This window comes from Olea europaea, chromosome 14 (assembly GCF_002742605.1).
Source record: "Olea europaea var. sylvestris chromosome 14, O_europaea_v1, whole genome shotgun sequence".
In the NCBI taxonomy this organism is placed as follows: Eukaryota; Viridiplantae; Streptophyta; class Magnoliopsida; order Lamiales; family Oleaceae; genus Olea; species Olea europaea.
The window spans coordinates 5289686-5307371 of NC_036250.1; the positions used below are offsets into that span (position 1 = coordinate 5289686).

At 37.6% G+C, this 17686-nt stretch overlaps 2 protein-coding genes across 3 annotated transcripts; one reads left to right on the top strand and one right to left on the bottom strand.

Annotated features, from left to right (window-relative positions):
• Positions 1–307: 307 nt before the first annotated feature.
• Positions 308–16094, bottom strand: LOC111408893 (aspartic proteinase-like protein 1). Its single transcript, XM_023038722.1, has 10 exons — positions 15593–16094; positions 8435–8573; positions 7530–7771; positions 7218–7445; positions 6959–7097; positions 6779–6843; positions 6569–6659; positions 2147–2204; positions 1915–1986; positions 308–760 (listed from the first exon to the last, which is right to left on the bottom strand). The coding sequence occupies exons 1-10, from the start codon at positions 15919–15921 to the stop codon at positions 528–530; spliced, it is 1596 nt and encodes a 531-aa protein (XP_022894490.1). The 5' UTR covers positions 15922–16094; the 3' UTR covers positions 308–527.
• Positions 2216–5762, top strand: LOC111408894. 2 transcript variants are annotated; one of them, XM_023038723.1, is made up of 2 exons: positions 2216–4278; positions 4931–5762. In XM_023038723.1, the coding sequence occupies exons 1-2, from the start codon at positions 3371–3373 to the stop codon at positions 5010–5012; spliced, it is 990 nt and encodes a 329-aa protein (XP_022894491.1). In that variant the 5' UTR covers positions 2216–3370; the 3' UTR covers positions 5013–5762. The 2 variants fall into 2 exon arrangements, with proteins under 2 accessions (XP_022894491.1, XP_022894492.1); XM_023038724.1 differs by having other exon boundaries at positions 2217–4278; positions 4956–5762.
• Positions 16095–17686: the final 1592 nt, after the last annotated feature.

The following is a 17686-nucleotide window of genomic DNA, read 5'->3' on the forward strand; positions in this document are numbered from 1 at the left end:
CCCCCCCCCCCCCCCCCCCCCCCAAAAAAAAACAAAGAAAAGAAAAGAAGCGTTACTAGCCACAACCTCAAAAAGCCCATGACTATAAACTGCAGACAAACATTCAAAGCCTCCTTTTATTCACATATTTCTAGGAATCCACGAATAGTACCCACTTCTGCCTTATCGTTGAACAATTTATGGACCTCACTTGTATGCAATAGACAAAATTCTTGTCCCTATGCATCAAGGAAGTTTCTTTTTTTGTTTTCCAGCACAAGGCTCTATATATGCTACTTTTGATCTTCCAAAGTCCATTTCCCACATCTACGCGAAGACAAAATGTCGATTAAGTTATCAATGGCAGTTCACATGATATATGATGGCAATTAGACACAAAGCAGCTGATAGCTGTAGAACTAACTACAGAAAATCATCGAACATCAAGCGTAACAACTTTTTAACAGACCAAATACTCTATTGACCTGATTTACAAGGATGGGATAGAGAAGATATACAAATGGACATACTAATTGTAAAGTTTGTGGTTAAATTACACATATGGCCAATACAAACAGAAGCAGACTTGTAATACCATATTGACGCCGTGAGGGAAGAGAGGAGGCTGCAGAGGGTTTTGGAGGGGTATGACCAGCAACAGCAGGTGGGACAGCATGCCCACTTGCAGGATGCTGTTGTTCGATTATTGGCAACGATTTTGGCGATGCACCACTTGGGGGAGGTGTCGGATGGACTTCCAGGTTGTCACCAATGTCTTGACCTGTGTACACACGTTATTTTTACTCAATATAAGATCATCTGTAATTAAAACTGGACAGCAAACTATGATCCTACTACTAGATCTAGTAGATTCAATATGGATAAATCATAGACTAATGCATTTGACGTGTACTACGACTAAAATAGATTCATGATTTAGAGCACTTATTGTAGAGTTTCAATCATAGTTTTCAGACCCAAAACAGTCACTTGTTGCCTCGGTGGGTCATTAATGCGTCAAAATTCTAACAAAAATAATCTTTAAATAATAATTTGAGGAATAAATGTGACCAAGTTTAAAAGTCATGGTTAAAATAGATACTCGATAATTAAATAATTTTTAATAATTATTATTATCTTATTTTTGCATGTGTTCGAAGGTTGAGATTATGAAAATATTTTTCTTTTTCCCATATTGATACATATGTTGATGTTAAAATATATTCGTTCAGGTTTTAGACATTTAGGTAAGACTAACCTTCTTAGCACATACATTTTTAACCTTGAGGTCAAGCCACAGTTTAGGCTTTTTAAAAAGACTGCAAAAAATCCGCCTGGTTTATCTAAATGGGTCGCTGTTTTTCATTTAGAACCGCGCAAGTTTGATCTGTTTGCTTGCAAATTGATCTAACACTGTCTCCCAGACAGGCCAGTCACCCAGATCGTCAATTCACCGTCTGGTCTGTGTTTAATTCAATACGCATGCTAGATTAATCTCTAATGATATTATAACAACCAGTCTTATGCCTTCAATTCTTTTTCTCCCATATGGTATCATAATCTTTTACAGTGCATTTGATACTAGAGTAAATCTTGAACATTTGTGAAAGATGGCGAATTTCAAGATAATGGCCTTGTTTGATTCTCATTCTTCTCAATATACATTTTTCTCTATCTTCTTTTCAACCATACATTATTTATTAAAATAATATTTTACGTAAATCAAAAACTTTTTCTTATTTTTCAACCACACATTTCTCATCAATCTACCATTCTAAAATGCATTTTTTCATAAAAATGGGGCTCAAACACATAGTATCTGTTTATATTTCTTATGGAAGGGAACAATAACCACCTAATTCCTAATCTTTTCTTCTTTTTATAAAAAACAATAGGTAAGGGATTAAGGGAATCAAATATGCAAAATTTACTTACAATTAGAAATAGACCAACCCAGCTTCAACTTCTCCCAATCAAAAACCATGCGGTAACCCATCAGGAAGTTTTCTGCATGAAATGTAATTTTTGCAAGAAATTTTATTGTCAGTTGTGAGACAAATGTTCCTAATGGGTGTTTTTCGTGTGCTGAAAGAGAGAGGAGCAAAAGGAGAAGTAACTGACATGGACATATGATTATATCATTATGTGCACAGAAATAAGTACTTACGTCCAATGATACCAATATCCCCGTCCATAGCATGTACGCCTAAGCAACTTAAGTCTCCCTGCACAAACCTTGTCATCTACTTAATCTATTGAGTAACCAATTTTTAGCGCAAAAGCACTCCAAGACAGATCAAGCACGAACAATTCTTTTATTCTATTTGTCAAGTACCAAGAGTGGTGGAAAAGCACAAAATCAGCATGCAGTGGAAAGATTGTTATTATCTAGGCATATACATCCAAAGTTAGTAATACACTATTATAAATTCCAAGATAAAAACAGGAAATTTGGATACATTTCATTAAAAGCACGTTTGGGAAGTATTTACAAATAATTTAACTTATAAATAGATAGAAATGAATAGTGAATAAGTGCGTAGCACTTGTGGATCCCCCCTAAATGGGTGGATAAAAAGTGACTTGAGTGTCTATGAACAATTCATAACATGAGCCAAACATAGGCTAAGTAATAAAGTGTGAAGTATCGTCCCCTGGGGCATAGCCCAGTGGTGCAAAGGACAGGAGTGAAGTAGTCTCAACCTTGCTGGCAGCCGTAATGTGAGGGTTCAATTCCTGAGATATGGAATTAGACTCTTTGTGGGCACCAGTGTACAGGCAAGCTCTTGTTCCTTGTCCTGCTTAGACACATCTCGCGATTTACCTCCCTCACAATGCTCCAGGGGCGGGGCGATGGGGGACCCTCAAGGCTGGGGTTCAACCTTTAATAAAGTGTGAAGTATTTTCTAGAAGAATGGCTGAACAAACTAGAAAGCTATGTTGCTCGGACTCTCCATTTTTGGCCAAGTATCCATGTCGACACGACACGGATACGGATACGGGTCGGATACTCGGCTTTGAACTCGGACACGGCTGGAAATGGAGGAATGAAAATGGCAGCAGCATTTAACCTGTAATTGCAAACACGTAGATAGGGAAGATGAGGGTTGGAGCTTTGGACGAGACAAAATTTCTGGTGCATTAATTGCTATTTGATGAGTTAGTCTCTTTCCCCATAAATTGCACCAGATTTGAAGATTCTTCCTATAATAGGTCAACTCTTGGAATTGCAAAGGACATTTGGAATTGCAAAAGACGTTTTATCTGCCTTCTTGGAATTTTTGCACTAGAAAACTCCACATTTTTCATCTTCCTCTACAGAAAATTATTTTCTTCAATCGAAAATTCAATCAAAAAATTCCAGAATATTGCTTACTCCTAATTTTCAAGTATGAATCCATCTAACTCTACACTAGAAACACCTCAACGACCCTCAAATCTTCGTGCAAATCAATTCGATGATAAGCCACTATGGAACCATGTGAAGGTACTGACCGTAGCATTGAGCGGTGGCGGAAATCGGACTTGGAGTTGCAACTATTGCAATAAAAAAGTGACTGGATCTTACACTAAAGTGAAGGCTCATTTGCTAAAACTTCCAAATCAAGGAGTCGAGTGTTGTAAAGTCATAACAGATGACATTCATCAATCAATCAAAAGGGAACACAAGCAAGTTGAGAGGAAAAAATTACAAGATGAGATTAACGAAAGGAAAAGGGCTGAATATGTCTCACTGCCCAGTGATTCTGATTTACTGCAACAGAAAATGAAGAAGAAAAGAGGACAGCTTGGACCTTTAGAAAAGACTTTCAACATGGCGCAAAGGGACACTGCTGATAAAGAGGCTGCCAGAATGTTTTATGCCAGTGCGTTATCCTTCAATTTTGCAAAATCTCCTTACTTCAGACAGTTTTGTAGAACTTTGGCCAATAGTAATGTGGCTGGTTATACCCCTCCTACTTATAACCGGCTGCGTACAACATTGCTTGCACAGGAGAAGGAGAATATCAACAGAAAACTTCAGCCTATTAGAGATTCATGGAGGAAAAAGGGAGTGCCTATTGTTTCTGATGGCTGGTTGGATAAACAAAGGAGACCTCTTATTAATGTGATGGGAGCATCTGCAGGGAGAGCCATGTTTATTAAAGCAATTGATGCAAGTAGCAATATAAAAGATGGAGAATACGTGGCAGCAATGTTTACGGATGCAATCAAGCAAATTGGAAGCTCAAATGTTGTTCAAATCATCACTGACAATGCTGCCAACTATAAATCTGCTGGACTAAGCATTGAAACAAGGTATCCTCATATCTTTTGGACTCCTTGTGTGGTACATAGTCTGAATTTGGCTTTGAAAAGTCTATGTGATCCATCTGAAAAATCACCACAGTATGCATATTGTAAGTGGATTGCTGATTTGGTGAGTGATGTGAAAAACATTCGTAATTTTATTGTTAATCATGGAATGGCATTACCTATATACAATAAATATTCTAAGTTGTGTTTGTTGAGGGTGGCTACTACAAGATTTGCATCTGCTATTGTAATGAATAAACGATTAAGAGAAGTTAGGCCAGCGCTTGAGAAAATGGTGATGGATTCAGATTGGAGAATTTATAGGGACGGGAATAATGAAGGCAAATCACAAGAAGTGAAAACATGTGTAGTCAATGACGTTTGGTGGGATAATTTGGATTATTTTTTATCTTTCACTGAGCCTATTTATAATATGTTACAAGTTGGTGATACTGATTCTCCAGTTTTTCATTTAATATATGATATGTGGGATACAATGATTGAAAATGTGAAAAAGATTGTATTTGAGCACGAGGGGCTAGATATAGTTTCTGGGCATTCAGATTTTTTTGATGCTATTCATCAAGTTTTGGAGAGTAGATGGAATAAGAGTAACACTCCTTTGCTTTGTATGGCACACTCTTTGGTTCCTAAGTATTATAATGAAGCTTGGCTTCAAGATGGAAGTAACGGAATTCAAAGAATTGCACCACATGAAGATGAAGAAGTTTCAATGAATAGAAGCAAATGCTTCAAAAGGTTGTTTGAAAATCCGGCTGATTTGAGGAAAGCATATGCTGAATTTGGGTCCTTTTCTACTGGATCGGAGTATTACAATCAACCCCATGTGATTGATGCAAGAATGTACGAAGAGCCAATCTCTTGGTGGGCCAATCATGGTTCTTCGATACCTTTGTTGCAATCTCTGGCATTTAAATTGCTCTCGCAACCGGCATCCTCTTCTTGTTGTGAGCGAAATTGGAGAACGTATTCACTCATCCAGAGTATCAAGAGAAACAAACTAGCATCGAGTAGGGCGGAAGACTTGGTATTTATTCATTGTAATCTTCGACTCCTGTCACGAAAAGAAGAGTACAAAGTGGGCCAACAAAATATTGGGATTTGTGTATGTATACAATATTCTTATATTCTTTGTTTTTTTTAGATATCTAATTTTTTTTACATTAATATTTATATATCTATATTTTTTGTAGGCGGGGATCAAATTGAATTGGATGGACAAGGTATCATTGAGATGGCGGAACTATCCCTTGATGAGCCAGAATTGGAGGCAATTACGTTTGATGAAGAAGAGGAGTAGAGCTTGATTGGGAATGCTAGTTTAGTTTGATTTCAAGTGGAAAACTTATTTTGAAGTTGTAACATTTTGGATGTTTAACTTTATTTTGAATTATGCTTTGTTTGAATTTGGATTTTTATCATTATATGAAACATTTGTATTGTGGTAATTTGCCTTTTTGCTTTAATATTGTTGTTGTGTACTTTAATTGAACAATTTTTAAACAAATTGTAGGACGTATCCTCGTACCCATATCCACAATTCGGATCCTTTTTAACCGTATCCCCATATCTTAATTTTAAAAATGAGAAGAATCCAACCCCTAGATATGTACCCGTGTCCGACACCCGCACCCGAGTCCGAGCAACATAGCTAGAAAGCAACTACTATTACATTGAAAATGTGAGAATGTGATCTAGTGATTTAAGAATGAATGCTCCCGTGGTTTTTCAAAATTTTTGACTCACCTCCCAGTCTTTTTAACATATAACAGTTGTTAGTCTGTTTATCTGCCAATCGATAGATTGATAGTTCAAAGTATGATTCTTACTTAAAGACTAACGCTCCTGCTTATTCAATAACCAATTATCTAACAACCATCATAATCATAACCCAACAGTCTTCAGCTGTGCCTAAAGCACTATAGATAGCAACTCAAATTTTCCAGTAATAAGTGGAATCTTTAAACAGGCTGAAGTGAATAAATGAACACATTCTAATCAAATGGTCATATTAAATATTTATGTGAACAGTGATCTACGAATTTGAAAAGATTTTAACCACATTTAATATGCATAGCAATCAAATCTAAGCAAAGACTGGGACATAGTAACTTCAAAAGGATTTAATTAGGTTCTGTGGAATAAAGTGATGATTGTTCTTCAATCATTTAAGCTCTGTAAATTATTGCTCAATGATGACAAATAAAACAGTTACTGGTTAGTGTCAGTTGTCACCAGGACATGACGAAATAAGAAAGTTACAAATACGCACCTGATTGTCAGAAACTTGGAACGTGGGATCTTCAATTACAAAGCTTTGGTTCAAGGAAAAAACTAGTTTCATGCTGGGTAATTTTAGTGAACTGCATTAATTAAAACGAACACTGAGAATCAGCTCTAATAAGAAAGATGGGAAACTAAGCAACTTTCAAAATGCACTGAGGTAGAAAATTAAATGCTGTTCAAGTTAATCCGTGTTTACCGAGCCTTGTAACAGTAGTCAAATCCTTGTGTCGTGATCCTTTTAGCATTAACTTGTTTGTCAAACTGTAATGAATGGAAATGTGATAGAAATATCACGTGGAACACGATGTTAATGAAGAAAGCAGAAAGAGATAAATAAATGAATTGAATTTTAAATCTTAAGAGAGAAGAGGAGAACCTCAGCAAGAACTTGTTCGTAAGTCTCATGTGGAAGATATGTGAAAGATGACCCAGTATCGACTTGTGCTTTGAATTCAGTAATCTTTAGACAGGAATTCGCAACACAGTAACTCTCCACTTCAACAATATAGGCAACACTGACAAAAGGAAGAAAGAAATCGGAGAAAAACCATAAATCGTAAATACTAGAATGATTAAAGTAACAATTACATAAAATGCACATAGTAACAGCTGATATAAATAGACCATAGACTTACGATTTTCCTTTCAATGGTAAAAATGGAGTAGATCTTTGAGATGTAGGCCCTTCATCCCCAAAGAACACTCTCCCAGAATAGCTCTTGTCATAGCAAAATGAGAACGAATGTGGAATAAATCCAGATTTTGCAAGCAAACTAGGAACAGATATGCCCCCAGGCCCCAATCCCATGAGACCGTCAGGGGCAATTCCTTCCAAATAAATACCACTTTGTGACCTACCACAGCTGCAATTGAGAAAAAAAAATAGATATTATGAAAAGCAAAAAAGAAACAAGGTTAGAAATTTCGGACAGATAAACTAAACATACCCTAAGATTACAGGAGCCTGGGCAGAACTTGGCTGTCTGTTCCCTCCCACAGAGGCCAAATGTATCTGATCCTCGTACAGAAATCCTGAGCTTGAAGTATCTTCGGATAAGTATTTAACACTATAAGGACAGTGCTCCTCTGGGTTTTTGCAATTGGGCCCTTGGTCGCACAACTCATGGCTGCAAGGTAACTGCTTGCTAGTGCTCGAGCGGGATGGACTATACTGACTCAGATCTCTATCCTGCATAATAGATGCCCCAAACAGGAGGGAGCACCTGCCAATCAATCACTGGAAAATTAACGGCTAAACCTGCTATCACTATCTACCCTATCACAGGTCAAAGCCATAACATCTTACTAAAGAGTTAACCGCTAAAACTCCATAGGAAATAAAATTCCATGTTAAGAAAAGGACTCTTAATTATTTTTCTGAAGACTGCCCGGGCTGGATAGGAGAAACATGGGGTTCCTTCAAGTCAAAATGAAAACGGCATTCTCTCAATAGCTATTACTTGACCTTTCAGATATGAAGACTCGGATACCAATAAACTAGATAGCTCAATTCCATAAAAAGTGATGATATGAAAACACTTTATCTTCTCAAGGTTTCAACATATATTGTGATTTTGTTCCTCAAAAAAATTAAAACACGTTTGGAAAGTGTTTATAAACGGTTTTGTTTATAAATGGATAGAAATGGGTGGTGCCCAACCGATAGTACTTGTGGTCCCACAAAATGTGTGGATAAAAGGTGGTTTGAATTTTATAAATATAGCTTAATCAGGAAAACTGTGCAAAAATTCTCATTAGAACTCCCAACGCCAAAGCACAGAAAATATTTTCTACAATATAGTGAAAAATAAGAAAAACAAATTGTATCCGACAATGGAGATGGAGAGCCTACCAACATGGAGTGGTGACTTAAAGACAGTGAAGCACATTGTACACAATCACAAGGAACCCAAAACAAATCACTTCCAGCATCCAACGCGACAAGGAAAGAAGTGTTTGGCGTGCCCACATCAATCCATGTATAATGCAACCTGCAATAAATAATCACGTAATAATCAAATGTTAAATCTGGATATATGTTTACACAGACATGTTGTTTAGTTTTATTTATGTCCTCATTGTCCAGTGTTCTGGCCTTCCCATTTTGTATTGTATAATTTTCTCAATGTGAAAAAGATTCCCCATGGTGAAGCCATGGAAACAACCATTGGACCTTCAACCATGTTGTAAGTAAAGAGGTCAAGAAAGCAACATCTAAATTTAGATATTTGAGTCCAAACATAACAAATGAACAGCCAATTTGGAAATCTAGATTTCATTTTTCCACTTTCTCGAGCTTTTCAATGGATTTTGTTTCATATGGGTTAGTTTATCATGTGATGTAACAAGAATTAAAAAACAGCTATTACCACAAATAGTGTTGGCGTGAGTCATTAAAATCACAAGAAAATAGAAACCTTAGCTGTATGCTTGTATCAAATCCCTTAATTTAAGGATCCACCATGAGTTCAGCTGTGTATAGTGTCTAGGCTAAGAATAGGTCTTGAAATAATTCTTTCTTGTATCGATATATTCTGTAAATGTTTCAAAGGAAAATATATGACAATTTATAAGAAAATTCACTCTATGACATGGTATTAGAGCATGGTCTTGGGCTTCCCGTGAACTGACAGAGAAAGGGAACCCAAATAGCTTGGAATCCATGGCTGACTCCACCGATTTGGTACAGCCACCAAACACCTCCACTGATTCAATTCTTGACAACCTTACGACCAAAATGACAGAGGCTTTGACAAAGGTCCAGACCACATCACAATTGCCGATCACCGATTCCCCTATTGTACCGATTAGCATTAAGTTGGATGGATCCAATTATGCTATATGGTCCCAGGTGGCTGAGGCACGGACAAATTGGGATATATTAATGGAAACTTTCCTCAACCTTCTGAAACAAATCCAACATTTCGTAAATGGCATACCGAAAATGCGATAGTGAAAGGATGGCTGATAAACTCAATGGACCCGTCTCTGGTCGTGAATTTCATACATATTTTGATGGAACTGATACTTCACAAGTTTATGACCTCCGGCGTAGGGTAACTTGGATGCGGTAGGGAGGAGGATCAATTGAAAAATACTACAATGATTTACAAGGGCTGTGGCGTGAGATAGACTTCCGACGTCCTAATCCCATGGAGCGTGCAATAGATATACAAAAATACAATTCCTTACTACAGGAGGAAAGAGTCTACATTTTCCTAGATGGATTAGATGACCGACTCGATAACATTCGGAGCGATGTACTCCAACTGAAACCATTTCCCACAATCGAGCAGGGAGGACACTCGCCAGATTGTGATGACATCTGGGACAGAGATTATAACCAGCGGTGTTGTTATGGCCACTAAAAGCTCGAAACCTGGCCAACAACCAAAGCTGGTGACTAGGAAACACAACTCATTTTCCAAGTTGAAAGGTCCGTCCAATGGAGAAAAATGTACACACTGTGGAAATACCAAACACACTCGCGATACCTGCTTCAAGATGGGTATCCCGAGTGGTGGCATGAGCTGCAAGCTAGGAGAAAAGAGACACCACAGCACTTGAGGAAGGCACGGGCAAAGCTGCTGTAGTCACAGTTGGGTCTCAACTCTCGCTTATCCCTCTGACTGATTCTTCCACTTCTGTAGACCAAGGTCATTGTGGACAAGTTTTTTGTAGTTCTAATTCACAGGATGCGGGTGCCTGGATTATAGACTCGAGGGCTACAAATCACATGACTTTTGACCCCAAGGACTTCTCACATACAACTCAACCACGGCGGACCTGCATTGCTAATGCAAACGGAGTTGCATATCCAGTCACGGGCTGGAGCCGTGCCATTATCACCCTCACTCACCTTATCCCATACTCTCCTTGTCCCTTCATTATCAAATAAATTAATGTCTGTAAGTCAAGTAAATGAGGAACTCAATTGTGTAGTATTGATCTATCCTACCTTTTGTCTTCTCCAGGATGTTCTCAGCAAGGAGATTATTGGGCGTGGTACTAAGAGGAGGGGGTTATATTACTTAGATGATTTCAGCCGAGGAACAACACATCACGTGCATCATCAGATCAGTAGCAAAGAACAGGAAATATGGTTGTGGCATCGTTGCTTGGGACATCCATCATTCGGTTACTTGAAGCACTTATTTCCGAATTTATTCTTACATTTACATAATGTTGACTTTAAATGTGATACTTGTATTTTGGCTAAGAGCCATAGAATTTCCTACCCTGCAAGTTTGAATAAAAGTACTGTTCCCTTTGCTTTAATACATTCTAATGATTGGGGACCCTCCCCGATAATTACTCTATCTGGTCACCGTTGGTTTGTAATTTTTGTGGATGACTGCACCCGAATGACATGGCTTTACCCTATGAAGACCAAAGATTAGGTGTTTCCATTATTTAAGGCTTTTCATGCAATGATTCGAAACCAATTTTCTGCCAAGATTCAAGTTCTTCGGTCAAATAATGGAAGGGAGTTTGTCGATCACCGTTTCCAAGCATACTTCAAGCAGCATGGTCTCCTCCATGAAACCTTATGTTCTCAGACCCCACAACAGAATGGCATTGCCGAACAAAAAATCGCCATATCTTGGAGACAATCCGAGCTCTTCTTCTCGGCACACACGTTCCAACACGCCATTGGGGAAGTGCCGTGTCTACAGCTGTATACCTACTCAACCGCATGCCCTCCAAAGTCTTGCACTTTAAAACTCCCTTGCAAGCGCTCTCCTCTCATGTCTCTTTACCTACTGTGCTGAGCTCCCTCCTCGAGTTTTTGGTTGTGTGGTCTTTGTTCACCTCCACAAAAACCAACGTACCAAGCTTGATCTATGTGCTGTCAGATGTTTGTTTTTGGGCCACAGGGTACATAAAAGGGCTACATATGCTTTGACCCTACTACTAACAAAACATATACCACAATGGATGCCACCTTTCTTGAATCCGAGCCTTCATTTTCTCCCATAGTACCCAATTCAGATCTTCAAGGGGAGTCTATGGATGAAGAGCTGAATTGGTTAATGGCGGTTCCTGCTACCGATGACAAGAGAAAAATGGGAGAGCATGAAACTGAAGTTGAAGGAACCAAAAATAATGAAACTACAAAGCTGTAGGATTTGAACATAGCTGAAGTTGAGAGTGAAGAAGTTCCTGTCCATGGAGAGTCTATAAACCAAGAAAGTCAAGAACCCCTTTCCTCGATAGTACCCAACTCTCCTACTGAGAACAATCCTGAGGTAAGCTCTCCTACTACTCCTCCATATGTTGCTACCTCGAATGCTCCCGTGGAATATGTGTTGCCTTTCAGGCAAAATCGAGGAAAGCCACCTAACAGATACTCCCCTGATGAAGAAGAGAGGCAGTCTAAATACCCCATTGCAAATTATGTGTCCACTCAACATCTATCTGAGCCCATTAAGATCTTCACAAAGACATTATCATCCTGTCACATTCCAAATAGTGTGGAGGAAGCCTTACGTGATCCTAAGTGGGCTCAAGCCATGCAAGAGGAATTGGAAGCTTTACAAAAAAATAATACGTGGAGGTTGATACCATTGCCTGAAGGGAAGAAGACAGTGGGGTGCAAATGGGTATTTTCAATTAAATACAAAGCTAATGGATCCATTGACCGATACAAAGCAAGGCTGGTAGCGAAGGGGTTCGCATAGACATACGGTATAGATTACACGGAGACTTTCTCACTCGTAGCCAAACTAAATACTGTTAGAGTTTTACTATCTCTTGCAGCGAATTTAGATTGGCCATTACTCCAGTTAGACGTAAAGAATGCCTTTCTCCATGGCGATCTTGAAGAAGAAGTCTATATGGATATCCCTCCAGGCTATACATCCTTTTCTGGAACCAAGGTTGTATGCAAGTTGGAACAGGCATTATATGGATTGAAACAATCACCTCGGGCATGGTTCGGGCGATTTAGCTCGGCTATGAGAAGGTATGGCTTTGATCAAAGTAATGTGGATCACACTCTCTTCCTAAAGCATCGGCAAGGGAAGGTAACGGCTCTAATTGTTTACGTAGATGGCATGATTATTACGGGGGATGATGCCGAAGAAATTTCAAGACTACAAGAGCAATTGTCAGTTGAGTTCAGAATGAAGAATCTGGGTGGACTTAAGCATTTTTTGGGAATAGGGGTGGCAAGGTCACGAAGAGGTAATTCCTTGTCTCAAAGAAAGTACGTGCTGGACCTACTGTTGGAGGTGGGGCTCCTAGAGTGCAAGCAGTAGACACTCCCATAGCTCAAAATCACAAACTCACAGAGTACACGGACCAAGTGCCTACGGATAAAGGTACCAAAGATTGGTGGGAAAGCTTATTTATTTGTCACATACTCGCCCTGATATTGACTATGCCGTAAGTGTGGTGAGCCAATTTATGCATAATCCGAGTAAAGAGCATATGGATGCAGTGATCCGAATACTTCGCTACTTGAAAGCCTCACCAGGAAAGGGGTTGATGTTCTCTAAGAATAATCACTTGAATATCGAAGGGTACACAGATGCAGATTGGGCAGGGAATGTTTTGGACAGAAAATCCACTTCAGGCTACTTTACATTTGTGGGAAGGAATTTAGTTACGTGGAAAAGTAAAAAGCAAAAGGTGGTGGCTCTGTCCAGCGCTGAAGCCGTGTTTAGAGGCATGGCAAAAGGGTTGTGTGAACTATTATGGCTTAGAAGGTTACTAATGGAGATTGGCTTTGGTCCTAGCATGGAGATGAACTTGTTTTGTGACAATAAAGCTACCATTGATATCTCACAAAATCCTGTCTAGCATGATCGAACAAAGCACGTGGAGATAGACAGGCATTTCATTAAGCAGAATCTTGAGGAGAAGATTATTCAATTTCCTTTTGTCAAGTCGGAAGACCAGTTGGCAGATATACTCACAAATGCAATTTCTAGCAAGAACTTTAATGACTCCCTTGACAAGTTGGACATTAGAGACGTTTATACACCAACTTGAAGGAGAGTGTTGGCGTGAGTCATTAAAATCACAAGAAAATAGAAACCTTAGCTGCATGCTTGTATCAAATCCCTTAATTTAAGGATCCACCATGAGTTCAGCTGTGTATAGTGTATAGGCTAAGAATAGGTCTTGAAATAATTCCTTCTTGTATCTATATATTCTCTAAATGTTTCAAAGGAAAATATATGACAATTTATAAGAAAATTAACTCTATGACAAATAGTAAATTTTTTTTGATAGGAATTGTAATCAAACCCTATGACAAATAGTAAATTGAAGTAGCATTCTAATCCTTAATAGCCATGTAATGTATTTTGGACCAATTATAGATACAATTTTGACTCGCAATAATATAAATTTATACCAAGAAGGAAACTTAGGGTAAAAGAACAGTAAAAAACACATGCATAGCGAGCATTCATTGTCTATGCTAAAAGCTTCAGCAGTGTAATTATTAATGTGCCACACATATATTATATATCAGAACATAATCTAACTAAAGAATTGTAAAAGAGCACCTTCGAATGGAAAAATAAATAAATAAAATAAAAATGATAATTGTGTGTGCTGATTTTAAATCTTTACCATATTTTCAAGGTAATGTTAAATCGATAGAAATTTGAGCATGGATACATTTGTGAACGGTAAAATTCTCAATTAAAACTATTATGGAGTAACACCCATGCACGTCCACTAGATGGGCTTCACAGATCTTGTTTAGTGTACGTATGATGTATCTGATGCCAAATTTAGATTGCTGACAGGGAAAAAAAAGGGATTAATTTATCTTTCCCATATTCAGAGATGGATAACTTTAAAGGATAAGAAACAATATTTCTCTTTATGCACAGATACCATTAAGTTGAAGATGCTGTAATCATTTCATTTTATGGGAAGAAGTAATTGGTGTGATGCAAGGCCAAGCCAAAAATACAGCAACCAACTTGGTTTGGCATCCCCCCCCCCCCTCATTTAATCAAATATTCGTCTTTAAAATTAATATTAATAATAAATAGACACAATATTCCAAATTGGTAGGATATGTTTTTTATGTCCCTTGGACCCAAATTTAGATTGCTGAGAAATATATCTTTTGCATATTCAGAGATGGATAGCTTTAAAGGATACGAAACAATATTTCTCTTTATGCACGTCAGCACGGATAATATTAAGTTGAAGATGTCGTAATCATTTCCGTTATGGGGAAGAACTAACTGGTGTGTCGCAAGGCCAAGCCAAAAATACTGCAACCAACTTGTTTGGCATTTCCACACTCATTTAATCAAATATTCGTCTTTAAAATTATTATTAATAATAACTAGACACAGTATTCCGAATTGGTAGGATATGTTTTTTATGTCCCTTGGACCCAAGCTACAATTACGTGATGCCGAATGCCAACACTCGATAATCACGTCAAATCAAGATTTGGAGGCGGCATTGTTGGCAGAAGCCGGAAAAACCAGGATATACATTCCAAGACGCAGCTTTCTAGATTGAGATCAAGACAATGTATATCAGTACATTGCAAGTTGATACAGTTTGAATATCTGGCTTTCCAGCTTGGCAATTTCCTCTGTCTTCACTCATTTGCCTAGCATCGTATTACGTATAATTCAATTTTTTATGGAAATTAAAGAAAAAAGTGGAACATATAATTCTTTTTGCATTTTATATCTCAGAAAAATTCCGATTTTGTCACACTACTATTAACAGTAATGTTCTGCACAAATTGGTTTAACCAAATCAGATTCATAATCTAGAACAAAATTCACTCGGCTATTTAAAACATACACTGTATACACGAATTAATATCCCTAAAAAATAGCAAGTATTTCCAGAAATTTGAAATATTTGGCTAGACAATCAAAAGTCCACTTAAACCTGAGCTCAAAAATATAAGACTATAAAAACACATAGAGATAGACACGCAATACATTGCAAAAACCCAAACAAATTCCAATATAACTAAGACAAAATTAACTAACGAAAATGAGAAAAATACACTTACCAACCCAAGTCATTGCCATAGTTATAAGTATGGCCGCCTAGAGAAGGAACCAAAAGCTCATTCTGGGTCCCAAGCCTGAGCCTCTGCCGCTTCAAATCACCGTCCAACAGTAATCTCATATGGCCCAAGCTCTTTTCCTCCGGCCACGACCCTTGGGTGTTACTTTTTTCATTGCTCTTGCTTTTCGACACCCAAAGCTGCTGTGCTTCGTCTGAAAACCTATGAATCAGCCTTGAAGAGTAAATGGCAGTAGCAGCGGTGCATAAGTAGGCATCAAAGAAGAGGAAAAAATTGATTGAAACAAGAATTGCAGCAAAACGAAGTTCCATTGAAATTCTACACTAAAATCTGAAAAGGGATTGAAAATAGCGGTGGGGATGGAGAAATGTAGGTGACTCAAGAGTTTGTTTTTGCACTTTTACTCGTTAGTCGAGAATTAGCTGAGGATTTTTGGTTGGACGCGCATAAAAGTTTGCTTACGTGAAGGATTTTCAAAAACAGGGGGCTTTTTCTTTTATTATTATTGTGGAGTCTGGACAAGAAATTTTTTATACTGCCACTCCCCAGTGTCCTGAAGGTAGAATTACCTCTTTACCCTTCAAATTTTTTTTTGGGTAAGTTACCAAAATACCCTCGGCTAAAGGGTAGTCTGGAATAGTGCGAGGATAAAGTTGAAAAGAAAAGATGTAAATATTAAAAAGAAACAACTATGGCCTATTTGTTACAAATTAAAATTAAAATTTTATTCTAAATTAAAGACAACAATTAATTTTAATCACATATTTTATAAGATTCACAACTTTTCAACTACACATTTCAATAATTTTTATCAAAATTTATTAAAAATCTGATTTATTTTTCACCATACAGGAGCTATATGTAAAAGAAGACTGGTGATAGTCTGTGCAAGGAGGTTTAAGACTCAAATTGTACGTGCTCAACATGCTTAGAGAAAGACACTTTTTAACTTAAAATATTATTTTAATTGCTTAAAGAACTTTAATAATTATTATTTTTCTTTAATTAATTTAATTGATCCTTAAAATTTTTTAGAAAAAATAGAAGGACGCAGGCCTCTCAGACCGAGTCCGCAATAGACGGTGAGAATATGGTTGCCGACCATTTTTCACGCATTTGCCATACTTCGGGCAGATCTAGAGGCTCCTCTTGGTCGAAGCCTCCTTTTCAAAGTTAAAAAAATAATTATTATAGTGATAAGATCAAAATTGGAACACCCCAGATTTGACCTTTAGCACCATGTTCGCGGGACGTCCATTGTGCTTCTTGAAGAAAATTGGCCTGACTTTGAGGATCCTCCACTCCGAGATTGCTACCACGATTCTAATACTACCACGTAAATTTGATGTTGAGGTTGGTGCCTCAATATAGATCGTGTTTCATCTTTAAACTTATTGTCTGTATTCAACAGTTATAGTTCAGTCAAAATCCTTCCTTAATGGTCTCAATCCTAAGGTCACCCTACAAATCTACATCAAAAACTTCATAAGTCGGACCTCTCTAACTCGAGGTGCTTTGTGGTTGACCTAAAAATGATCTCTAAGTATGAACTTAAGCATGGCATTGACATCATTATAAATCCCTCGCTTCATAACTTAGCACACCTAGTATCGTGAAACCTTTAGGGATTTCATTTCCTTCTCTAGCTTAAACTTAATATCCTCTGTTGTGACTTTGTCTCTGACCTTGTTCCTAGGGCCAAGATATCCCAACCTTTGTAGAAATAGCCCCCAACGAGGCTATATGGGAAGGGACCTAGTCTAACACTCGGTTGGTCATGGCCCGCACCTTTGGGCATTCCCTCTTATTGTATATTGGGTTCACGTTTATAAATTGTTTATAAACGTTTAAGACACTTTTTATCGATAAATTTTAAGGAACTACGAGTACTATTTATTTATTCACAACTCATTTCTATCTATTTATTACTTACATTATTTATGAACACTTTTTAAACATAATTTTAATCTCATTAAAATTTTAACTCACAAATCATCTATAAATCTATCATACAGTTAATTGACTTAAGTACTAAATAGATTACGAGGTCAATAAATCTACCTTTCAATCTATGAT

Excerpts from the sequence above, each read along its gene's own strand:
- LOC111408894 (XM_023038723.1), top strand. The coding sequence starts at position 3,371 with ATGAATCCATCTAACTCTACACTAGAAACACCTCAACGACCCTCAAAT. Across the intron at positions 4,279-4,930 it reads GGACTAAGCATTGAAACAAG|TATTATAATGAAGCTTGGCT; the intron begins GTATCCTCATAT and ends TTGGTTCCTAAG.
- LOC111408893 (XM_023038722.1), bottom strand. The coding sequence starts at position 15,921 with ATGGAACTTCGTTTTGCTGCAATTCTTGTTTCAATCAATTTTTTCCTC. Across the intron at positions 7,446-7,529 it reads CAGGCTCCTGTAATCTTAGG|CTGTGGTAGGTCACAAAGTG; the intron begins GTATGTTTAGTT and ends TCTCAATTGCAG. Across the intron at positions 2,205-6,568 it reads TCCAAGTTTCTGACAATCAG|GGAGACTTAAGTTGCTTAGG; the intron begins GTGCGTATTTGT and ends AGGTTTGTGCAG.